Source organism: Hyla sarda, chromosome 11, assembly GCF_029499605.1.
Source record: "Hyla sarda isolate aHylSar1 chromosome 11, aHylSar1.hap1, whole genome shotgun sequence".
NCBI classification, from domain to species: domain Eukaryota; kingdom Metazoa; phylum Chordata; class Amphibia; order Anura; family Hylidae; genus Hyla; species Hyla sarda.
The window spans coordinates 97,663,470-97,674,845 of NC_079199.1; the positions used below are offsets into that span (position 1 = coordinate 97,663,470).

Here is an 11,376-nt window from a genome sequence, read left to right on the forward strand (position 1 = left end):
ATTATTGTGGTCATACAGTACAGAGCATAACCACAAGATTTAACCGGAAAAAAAAAAAAAACACAAAAAAAATTAAGGATTATCCAGGAATAGAAAAACAGAGCTAATTTTTTTTTTTTTTTTCAACGCCTCCCTGTCTGTCTCCAGGTTGGGTGTGGTTCTGCAGCTCAGTTCCATTAAAGTGAATGGAGCCAAGCTGTAATACCACCCCCAACCTGGAGACAGACGTGGAGCTGTTTTTGAAAGAAATTAGCTGTTTTTATTTTCTATTTCTGGAGAACCCCTTTAACCCCTGAAAAGAAAAGGGGAGTGATCTCCAAAAATAAAAAAAAAGCCGACCATCCAGCTGAATAGTAAATCTGATTACTATTATGTAGAGTAACATGCCGGCGCTAGGACCGCTCGGAAAGGTGCAGTCTCATAGACGGCAGTGCATTTCCGTGCGGACCCCGCAGAAAGATTAGACATGTCCACTGCGGAATCCCGCATGGAAATTCAATCGTGTGAACACGGCCTTAGGGCCCTAACAGGTGGTCTGACGTGCGCAGATCTTTTAGATCAGCGCTCGATTATAAAGCCTGTTACAAGGCTCAGCAATTGTGTGGGCGGGGCTGCATGAACAGTCGCTGGATCGTTCGGGCAGCCATCTGCTTCCATCGTTATTCGGCAGCGCATCCCCCTATTACACAGGGAGATGTTTGGACGACAAACGATGGATGTTTTTTTTTTTTTTTTACCTGTCGGCTGAATGCTGGGCCTATTTTAAAGGGCAATATCGGCCCATAACGGGGCTGTTAAAAGGGGTACTCCGGTGGAATTTTTTTTTTTTTTAATCAACTGGTGCCAGAAAGTTAAACAGATTTGTAAATTACTTCTATTAAAAAATATTAATCCTTCCAGTACTTATTAGCAGCCGAATACTACAGAGGAAATTCTTTTCTTTTTGGAACACAGTTCTCTCTGCTGACATCATGACCACAGTGCTCTCTGCTGACACCTCTGTCCATTTTAGGAACTGTCCAGAGCAGCATATGTTTTCTATGGGGATTTTCTCCTACTCTGGACAGTTCTTAAAATGGACAGAGATGTCAGCAGAGAGCACTGTGCTCTTGATGGCAGCAGAGAGCTCTGTGTTCCAAAAAGAAAATAATTGCATCTGTAGTATTCAGCAGCTAATAAGTACTGGAAGGATTAAGATTTTTTTTAATAGAAGTCATTTACAAATCTGTTTAACTTTCTGGCACCAGTTGATAAAAAAAAAAAAAAAAATAAAAGTTATCCACCAGAGTACCCCTTTAAGGCTTAGAAAAACAGTGCCACACCTGTCCACGGGTTGTACGTAGTACTGTAGCGCCATTCTCTTTAACAGAGCAGAGGTGCAATACCACACAAAACCTGTGAACAGGGGGTGGAGCTGTTTCTTGTTGGAAACCCTGGACAACCACTTAGGGCAGTGTCTCCCAACCAGGGTGCCTCCAGCTGTTGCAAAACTACAACACCCAGCATGCCTGGTTAGGAAACGCTGGCTTAGGGTGCGTTCACACCAATACGGGCGTATTTCATTGATCAAAGTATTTTCCGCAAAATGGGCAGAAGGTCCAACCCTAAAGTGACTTAATAACTTTTTATACTGTTCAGAAGCCTGGGAAAGCTAGGTGGAAATTCTCGGGATTAGTAGTTATTGTACATCATTACCTTACAACTACAGTTCAAAGGTCGTTGCCTGCCATGGGTAAGTGGCCAGGACTTTGACCCCCATTTACAGCATTAAATGAAAAAAAAAAAAAGTGTTTTCCAACCAGAGTGCCTCCAGCTGTTGCAAAACTACAACCCCCAGCATGCCCGGACAGCCTTTGGCTGTCCGGGCATGCTGGGGGTTGTAGTTTTGCAACAGCTGGAGGCACTCTGGTTGGGAAACACTGGTCTAAACCCTTTACAGATTCCAGAGTAAACCAGTGTAGTAATAATAACAACTATTATAATAATAATGTAGATTAATAGGACAGAAAACAACATTAACGGCAGATGTGACACTTTACGGCAAAATCGTTTACAGCAGTGCAGGAAAGCGTCCACATGAAAAGTACAACCGCAGTAGAAAGTGTTATACAGGCACAAAGGGGAAGAGATTTGTCACAACCTGTGCGGTTGCCCATAGCGACCATAGCCTGTGCGGTTGCCCATAGCGACCAATCAGATTGCTACTTTCATTTTAAGAGAGGAATAAAATATAAGAAGTGGTTGCTATGGGCAACTGCCCTGCTCTTCCTCTTCACAAGTTTTGATGAATCTGCCCCAAAGTCACGGCTTTATTGCAGGGACCAAAAGTGGCGGGAAACATTTTTACAGGACAACGGCGCCCTCATGTGTCGAATTACTGGGAACACATGATCACAGCTGTCAATGTTTCGCCACTATACTGTATACTACGTGGAGAATGTCCAAAGTATGTGCCCCCCCCCTGAGGGCAATTCACTAGGCTGGTATAGTAGTACTGTGAATGGCTCAGTGACTTTTACCGTGGCACTATTACGGGATGCCACCGCGCCAATGGGTCAGATGTTGGCTCTCCTAGTCCTGTACGGTTTTGTCTGTTTTTTTTCCCGTAACCGAAACCATAGCCTACCACGATTTTTGGTCCGGGTGAAAAACCGTATTGAAGCGTATTCGTTTTTTTTTTTATATGGAAGTCAATGGAAAACCGTACAGAACCGTATGTGCGTACGGTTCCATCCGGTTTTCGACTTTGCACGTTTTTTTTCTCAATCAAACTTCAATCATTTGAATCATTCAAACTTCAATCATTTGAATTTCAATCAAACAAGTGAAACTTTATTCAAAATGGAATGAAAAGTTAAAAACTGATACTTTTTTTTTTCCTTAAAAAAACTGATGCAACCGGACATAAGTTTTCAAACCGTATACGGATTAAAATTTGTACACACGTTTTGATACAGTTTTGTCAGGTTTTGAGGAATCTGTTTTTCATTCAAAAACCTGATACGGGAAACTGTATTACAAAAATGTGGTGTGAACCCATCCTAAGATGCCCAATGCCAAGAAGTGGCTGGAGCAGTGTAAAGCCAGGTCCTTTCTTGTCTCGATATGATCGTGGTCTCCACACAAGGTGAAAGCCATAACGTGGAAGATCCTGACTGATTTTTCGATAGAACTACGACTTAGGCTGGGTTCACACCACGTTTTTGCGATACAGTTCCCGTATCAGGTTTTTGATAAAAAAACGGATTCCTCAAAACCGGACTAAACTGTATCAAAACGTGTACATTTTAATCCGTATATGGTTTGAAAAATGATGTCCAGTTGCATCCGTTTTTTTTAAGAAAAAAGCGTATACGTTTTTAATGTTTCACTCCATTATGAATAAAGTTTCACTTGTTTGATTGAAATTCCAAAAGAAAAAAACTGTGCAAAGTCAAAAACCGTATGGTGCAAACTGGATGGAACCGTACGCACATACAGTTCTGTACAGTTCCCATTGACTCCCATGTAAAAAAAAAAAATGTATACGGTTTTTCACCCCGACCAAAAACCGTGGTAGACTACGGTTTTGGGTAGGGGAAAAAACTGAAAACCGTACAGGATGCAAAACGGACACAAACGGATACATCTTTTGGCATACGGTTTTCAATGGAGAGTCAGTGCATACGGTTCTCAATACGGTTCCGTACGGTTTTCAAGTTGAAAATGTATACGGGAACTGTATTGCAAAAACGTGGTGTGAACCAAGCCTTATCAGGACCATTATATGACCGGGCAGCTATACCCAATGCCAAGAGGCGGCTGGAGGAGTAAAGCCAGGTCCTTTCTTGTCTCGGTATGATCTTGGTCTCCACACAAAGGTCTATTATGTGGAAGATCCTGACTTGGTGGCAGAACTGCTCATCAGGACCATTCCATGGCCGGGCAGCTGTATACACGCCTGAGATGCACAATGTGGAGAGACGGCTGGAGGAGCGTAAAGCTGGTCCTTTCTTGTCTCAGTATGATCATGGTGTCTACACAAGGTGAAGGCCTCAATGTGGAAGATCCTGACTGACTTGTCGACAATAGAACTGCTCATCAGGACCTTTCCATGGCCGGGGCAGCTGTATACAAGCCTTAGTTACACAGTGCCAAGAGGCGGCTGGAGGAGCGTAAAGCTAGGTCCTTTCCTGTCTCGGTATGACCAGGGTCTCCACACATGAGGTAACGTCTATGATGTGGAAGATCCTGAATGACTTGTCGACAGAAAAATTGCTCCTCAGGACCTTTCCATGGCCGGGCAGCTGTATACAAGCCTGAGATACTCAATGTCAAGAAATGGCTGGAGGAGCGTAAAGCCAGGTCCTTTATTGTCTTGGTATAACCGTAGCCTCCTGGCACAAGGGCAAGTTGATGATGTGGAAGATCCTGACTGACTTGTCGACAGAAGAACTACTCATCAGGACTTTTTCATGGCCAGGCAGCTGTATACAAGCCTGAGATGCTCAATGCCAAGAGGCGACTGGAGCTGCGTAAAGCCAGGTCCTTTCTTGTCTCAGTATGATCATGGTATCTCGGTACAAGGCGAAGTCCATGATGTAGAAGATCCTGAGTCTCCTTGGTCCTACTGCTAGAAGATATAGGAGACAGACGTATTCTTAATATCATTAAGCAAGCAAAGCAGGAAGGGGAAGTGGATGTTCTTGTCAATCTAGGGGCAAATGACCTGGCTTGCAATGAAATTTCACAGGTGAAGGAATCTTTTATCACACTTGGTAATGATGTACAGGATTTTGTATCCACCGTTTCATTTTCTGAAGTTCTGCCTGTGCATAACGTTCAGAATGATAGGCAGAGGCGCATTAAGGAGTTCTACTTATGGCTTAGTAAATGATGTCAAGAGCAAGTATTTGGCTTTGTGTCTCATGATAGCTCTACTTGGAATAGAAAAGAACCGTACAAAAAAGATGGTTTGCATCTTTCTCTCAAGGGAACGAATGTACTCAGTGAACAATTCCAAAAACCCTGGAGTGAATTGCAGCCTTAGGGTACGTTCACACGGGCAGATTGCCTGCGAAATTTCTGCAACGTATTTGCTGCGGAAAATCCGCTGGGGATTTTGCTACCATTTACTTCAATGGGTCCGAAGGAAAATCTGCCTCTATTGCGGATTATCTGCTGACTTACGGTATTAAAGTCAATGGTAGCAAAATCCGCTGCGGATTTTCCACAGCAAATACGCTGCAAAAATTCCACAAGAAATCCGCCCGTGTGAACGTACCCTTATGTTCACACAAGCATTATTTGGCTGCCAAATCAGCTGCGGAAAATCTGCACGTGTGAACGTGTGCATAGGATTTCTAATTTAAACAACCTGAGATAAAAGAAAAAAAAAATTATTTTTTTGTTCAAAAACACAACAAAAATAAATTCAAGTAAAAAAAATATATATCTAAACCAGTCAAAAACCTAGGTAAAATTTGGATTTTCAGTGTCTAACTACAGAGAGTTACATTCGTTAAAAATTTCTGCCACATTTTTTTTTTTTAAATTTGAAGAAAAAATTGTAAAATTAAAAAGTAAAAACAAATGAAATAAAATCAACAGGTTGAGTTCAGAGCTTAAATATCTCGTCTTCTCGATCTCGGAGGGTAGACACCCGAGTGGTGACAGTGAGGGGGACCGGTCCGAGCATGGACCGCTGGGCAGTCTGGGGGGAACCCTCTTCTCTGGGGCCTTGGTAGCCAACGGCTGCTCCGGAGTCTTCATCTTGTGCTCTGAAAGTAAGAAAAAATGGTTAAAAATTTAAGTGTACCATTACTTTCAAAATAATTTTTAAACTTACAGGACCAGAACTCGCACAGGATTTCCTTTCCCTTCCTTGTCTGGCCAAACACAGGACAGCACCTATTCCTCTCTGCTATGCCACGACATAGTACTGAAGAAAGCGCACTGCACTGATAGGCTGCACAGTACTGGAGGTCGATTTACACAGTACAGTACTGTAGCTGGCATGTAGAGGAGAAGGGGTTATTGGGGCACTGGCTTTAGAAGGCACTATTCCAGGAGAAAGTGAAACAGCAGCAGCACAGCAAGGAATGGATTTTATTACAAAAGCGACCCTGGTCTAAGCAGTGACTGGTTACTGCTGCCGATGACAAGCTAAAGGGAGCAGGGAGAGATTACATTCAGTAGGCAGCTCTGTGTAGATAGAAGGTACACAAGTATTTACCCAAGGGACAGCTGCCTAGATATGTATGGGTGGTAAGCTATGAGAGGGAAGCCTTGATTTACCTTTCCCAGTAGTGTGTGGACCCTCTAGAGAAGGCAGATAGGCTGATGGCATTACATGGCATCAAGAGGGGCATGGCCGTGATGTCACGACCCCCGCAGCCTGCACCCAGCATTCGGAACAAAACGTTTTGGATGGTGGGGCAGTGGAGTATCCCTTTAAAGCGACGGCACCACCTACTACAGAGGTTCTATATAGGGATCACTATTTGGCAACGCCTTACAGTCACCAATAACCAACATCAGCTTTTATGACATCACATTGCCCATAGATATCGATGGTCGCTATGGGTTACAACTCGGGCGCGCAGAGTTATGTCACTTACACGGACTCCACCTCTCGCATCTTCTTGACCGCTGCCCTCTTGGAGACGCGGATTCGGGTGTCCAGTTTAGTCATGAAGTCCACGACAGAGACGGGGTCTTCCTTGCGGGCATCCAGGGACATGCTGCGCTGAGGGCGGCTCCCCTCCTTTTCCGCCGCCATGCCCAAACCCTGTGTAGGAGGCTCCCCATTGGTCAGCTGCGGTTGTTCGATCGGCACAGGGATGCTGAGGTATTTCTTAAGGAAAATAGAGTCGTTGGTGTAGAGGCGATTCGCTCTCTTGATCTGCTCCATCTGGGGACAAAAATCAGATTCACGTGATCATGTGACCCAAAAATCATGAGGTGCTGCCTTCTCTTACAACGGAGGTCATGTGACCCTAGCTGCTTTCGACTTCTATGCTGCCACGCCTAATTGTGTCGATGTGGCATCTACTTTATGCTATATAGTATAAGATGGCATTGGAGAGGTGGTTACGCAATACAATATGGCCGCCATACCGTATGGCGAGGCTGTCACCCACATTTCCTTGCTCCCCTATAGGCCTAGCACCCCAATGTGTTCAGCGGCATCCTCACTATTGCATCAATGGCTAGATTTGCTATTCAGGGCTCAAGGAAAGTAGAACATGTATCAGGAATACAGAGCACTAAGCTTTCTCAGATCCCAGAATGGCAAGAGAAGGGGTTACAGCAGCCATATTGGCCCAGTCACCCAGCTCGGAGGAAGCGAATGTTTCATCGCGTGTAGCAAAAAGATGATGTAAGAACTAACATTTACTGGAATTACCCAATTTTTCTGGGAAATACTCAAAAAAACCACAAGCGGCGGAAGTGTCACCCGTAGGGGGCGCTCATGACAACGCGCAGGACACTTTAAGAGGATTTAAAGAGAAACTGTCCCCAATATAGGATGGTGACTACACCCACCTAGTGCCCCCTAATGTGTAGATGAGGGGGTGCACATTGGAAACCTAAGGTGGTGTTCCTTAAACTGTAAACCTGCAGCTGTTCTAAAACTACAACTCCCAGCATGACCGGAAGGGTACTCCGGTGGAACACTTTTATTTATTTATTTTTTTTTAATTAAATTAACTAGTTCCAGAAAGATTTGTAACGTTACTTCTATTAAAAAATCTCAACCCTTCCAGTACTTTTTAGTGGCTGTATGCTACAGAGGAAATGCTTTTCTTTTTTAATTTCTCTTCTGTCACGACCACAGTACTCTCTGCTGACCTCTGCTGTCCATTTTTAGGAACTGTCCAGAGTAGGAGAAAATCCACATAGCAAACATATGCTGCTCTGGACAGTTCCTAAAATGGACAGCAGAGGTCAGCAGAGAGCACTGTGCTCGTGACAGAAGAGAAATCCAAAAAGAAAAGCATTTCCTCTGTAGTATACAGCCGCTAATAAGTACTGCAAGGATTAAGATTTTTTAATAGAAGTAATTTACAAATCTTTCTGGTACCATATTTTTTATTTTTAGGGTGCGTTCCCACAGGGCGTATACGCAGCGTATTTGACGCTGCGCAAAATTCATGGAAGCAGCGGGAAATACGCTGCGTATCCCTTGCTCACTATACACACAGGGCTTTCCGGCGGGAGCTCTATGTGTGTAGTGAGTTTTGGAGGCGGAGCCGCGCGTCACAGACACGCCGGCATATGGCTCCGCCTCCAAAACTCACTACACACATAGAGCTCCCGCCGGAAAGCCCTGTGTGTATAGTGAGCAAGGGATACGCAGCGTATTTCCCGCTGCTGCCATAAATTTTGCGCAGCGTCAAATACGCTGCGTATACGCCCTGTGGGAACGCACCCTTATAAGGTTTTATTTAATTTACAAAGTTACAAAACTCAAGACAGAAACATAATTAATCACCCTTACCCTCCCCCCCCTCCCTTCCTACAATCAATAGTCATCATAGGAGGCGGAAGTCAACAATATTTTATCCTAAATTTAACTAATCCCCACCAAAATTAAACCTTTTAATCATTAATCTTAAACCCTTTAATTATCCATTAAAGGGGTACTCCGGTGGAATTTTTTTTTTTTTTTTTTTATGAACTGGTGCCAGAAAGTTAAACAGATTTGTAAATGACTTCTATTAAAAAATCTTTATCCTTCCTGTACTTTTTAGCAGCTCTATGCTACAGAGGAAATTCTGACATGACAAGACAAAAAAGAAATCCAAAAAGAACAGAATTTCCTCTGTAGCATAAAGCTGCTAAAAAGTACTGGAAGGGTAAAGATTTTTATATAAGTAATTTACAAATCTGTTTAACTTTCCCCTATTGGGAGTGTTTTGTCCTCTATTGGGAGTGTTTAGTCCCCTATTGGGAGTGTTTTGTCCCTTATTGGAAGTGTTTTGTCCCCTATTGGGAGTGTTTTTTCCCCTATTGGGAGTGTTTTTTCCCCTATTGGGAGTGTTTTGTCCCCTATTGGAGTGTTTTGTCCCCTATTGGAGTGTTTTGTCCCCTATTGGGAGTGTTTTTTCCCCTATTGGGAGTGTTTCCTCCCCTATGGTCCCTTATTGGGAGTGTTTCCTCCCCTATGGTCCCCTATTGGGAGTGTTTTGTCCCCTATTGGGAGTTTTGTCCCCTATGGTCCCTTATTGGGAGTGTTTTGTCCCCCTCTATTGGGAGTGTTTTGTCCCCTATGGTCCCTTATTGGGAGTGTTTTGTCCCCCTCTATTGGGAGTGTTTTGTCCCCTATTGGGAGTGTTTCCTCCCCTATGGTCCCTTATTGGGAGTGTTTCGTCCCCTATGGTCCCTTATTGGGAGTGTTTCATCCCCTATGGTCTCCTATTGGGAGGGTTTTGTCCCCTATTGGGAGGGTTTTGTCCCCTATTGGGAGGGTTTTGTCCCCTATTGGGAGGGTTTTGTCCCCTATTATGAGTGTTTTGTCCCCTATTGGGAGTGTTTTGTCCCCTATTAGGAGTTTTGTTCCCTATTGGGAGTGTTTTGTCCCCTATGGTCCCTTATTGGGAGTGTTTCATCCACTATGGTCTCCTATTGGGAGGGTTTTGTCCCTTATTGGGAATGTTTTGTCCCCCTCTATTGGGAGTGTTTTGTCCCCTATTGGGAGTGTTTTGTCCCCTATTGGAGTGCTTTGTCCCCTATTGGGAGTGTTTTGTCCCCTATGGTCCCCTAATGGGAGTGTTTTGTCCCCTATTGGGAGTTTTGTCCCCTATTGGGAGTGTTTTGTCCCATATGGTTCCCTAGTGGGAGTGTTTTGTCCCCTATTGGGAGTGTTTTGTCCCCTATTGGGAGTGTTTCCTCCCCTATTGGGAATGTTTTGTCCCCCAATGGGAGTGTTTCGTCCCCTATTGGAGTGTTTTTTCCCCTATTGGAGTGTTTTTTCCCCTATTGGGAGTGTTTCGTCCCCTATTGGGAGTGTTTTTTCCCCTATTGGGAGTGTTTTGTCCTCTATTGGGAGTGTTTCGTCCCCTATTGGGAGTGTTTCGTCCTCTATTGGGAGTGTTTCGTCCCCTATTGGGAGTATTTCGTCCCCTATTGGGAGTGTTTCGTCCCCTATTGGGAGTGTTTCGTCCCCTATTGGGAGTGTTTTATCCCCTATTGGAGTGTTTTGTCCCCTATTGGAGTGTTTTGTCCCCTATTGGGAGTGTTTCCTCCCCTATGGTCCCCTATTGGGAGTTGTTTCCTCCCCTATGGTCCCCTATTGGGAGTGTTTTGTCCCCTATTGGGTGTGTCCACACCCGCTATTGGGAATGTCCCCTATTTGGAGTGAACAAATACATTAAGTCTTATGGGACTCTGCGGGGGAATTAAAAACTGTCCACTATCGGGAGGTGTCCCCTATCGGGAGGTGTCCCCTAAGGATCCACTACTGTACCACAATATCTGGGATGTCCTGTATGTAATGAAATGAGTCGGTTGAGCTGGGACTATTTCTGCACTGGTTACCAGTTCTACTGGAGACGATGGCATGAGCAACGTAAGCTACTACAGACCCTACAAACAGCGCCCGGAGCATGCTGGGAGTTATAGTTCCACAATAGAGCAACGGTCTCCAAACTGCCGACCTCCTGTTGTTGCAAAACTACAACACCCAGCATGCCCGGACAGCCGAAGGCTGTCCGGGCATGCTGAGAGTTGTAGTTTTGCAACAACAGGAGGTCGGCGGTTTGGAAAAAAAGGGTATGCTGAGGGTTGTAGTTCCCCCGGAGACGCCCTATACTCACCGTGACCCCATACTTCAGAGCCAGCCCCTGCAGCGTGTCCCCGGGTTGGACCAGGTGATCCACCTTCCGCACCCTGGCCGGAGAGTAGTTGGTCTGGACCAGGCTGCCATAGGAGCGCGCCCTGGAGCCCCGCAGCAGCCCGGAGTCCCCTTCCCTGGAGGCCATGCTTCTTCCTGCAGCACAATAAGGGGCTCAACGACACCGTCACATGATGGGCATCAAGACCATAACTCAATTACAAGTGCAACACAAGGAGAACAGGCAACATCTTGTGCATCACGTGACCTGGGAGATAGGGGGGGATCCCAATATGGACTATTCCACAATCCTCTATATCACTTCCCATTTACGAGTGACAACAATCCCCCCCACCCCCCTCCAGCAGCTCTGACAGCCCCTTCTGTTACAAGGCAGCGGTCATCAGCAGCTGTCCAGCGGTGTGACAGCAGCAAAGCATCCTGGGAAGTGTAGTCGCGGGGGCCGGGCTAGGCGTAGTGACCTCTCAGGGGGAAGACTACGTATCCCGGAATGCAACGCGCGGCGCGACGTAAGAACTCGCGAGAACGTGCGCCTGTGT

The 11,376-nt window shown here is 45.2% G+C and overlaps 1 protein-coding gene across 1 annotated transcript; it reads right to left on the reverse strand.

Moving 5' to 3' along the window:
- Positions 1–1,893: 1,893 nt before the first annotated feature.
- Positions 1,894–11,305, reverse strand: LYSMD1 (LysM domain containing 1). Its single transcript, XM_056546170.1, has 3 exons — positions 10,800–11,305; positions 6,600–6,892; positions 1,894–5,759 (listed from the first exon to the last, which is right to left on the reverse strand). Exons 1-3 carry the CDS (start codon positions 10,962–10,964, stop codon positions 5,597–5,599), a joined length of 621 nt encoding a protein of 206 aa, XP_056402145.1. The 5' UTR covers positions 10,965–11,305; the 3' UTR covers positions 1,894–5,596.
- Between the last annotated feature and the right edge of the window lie 71 nt (positions 11,306–11,376).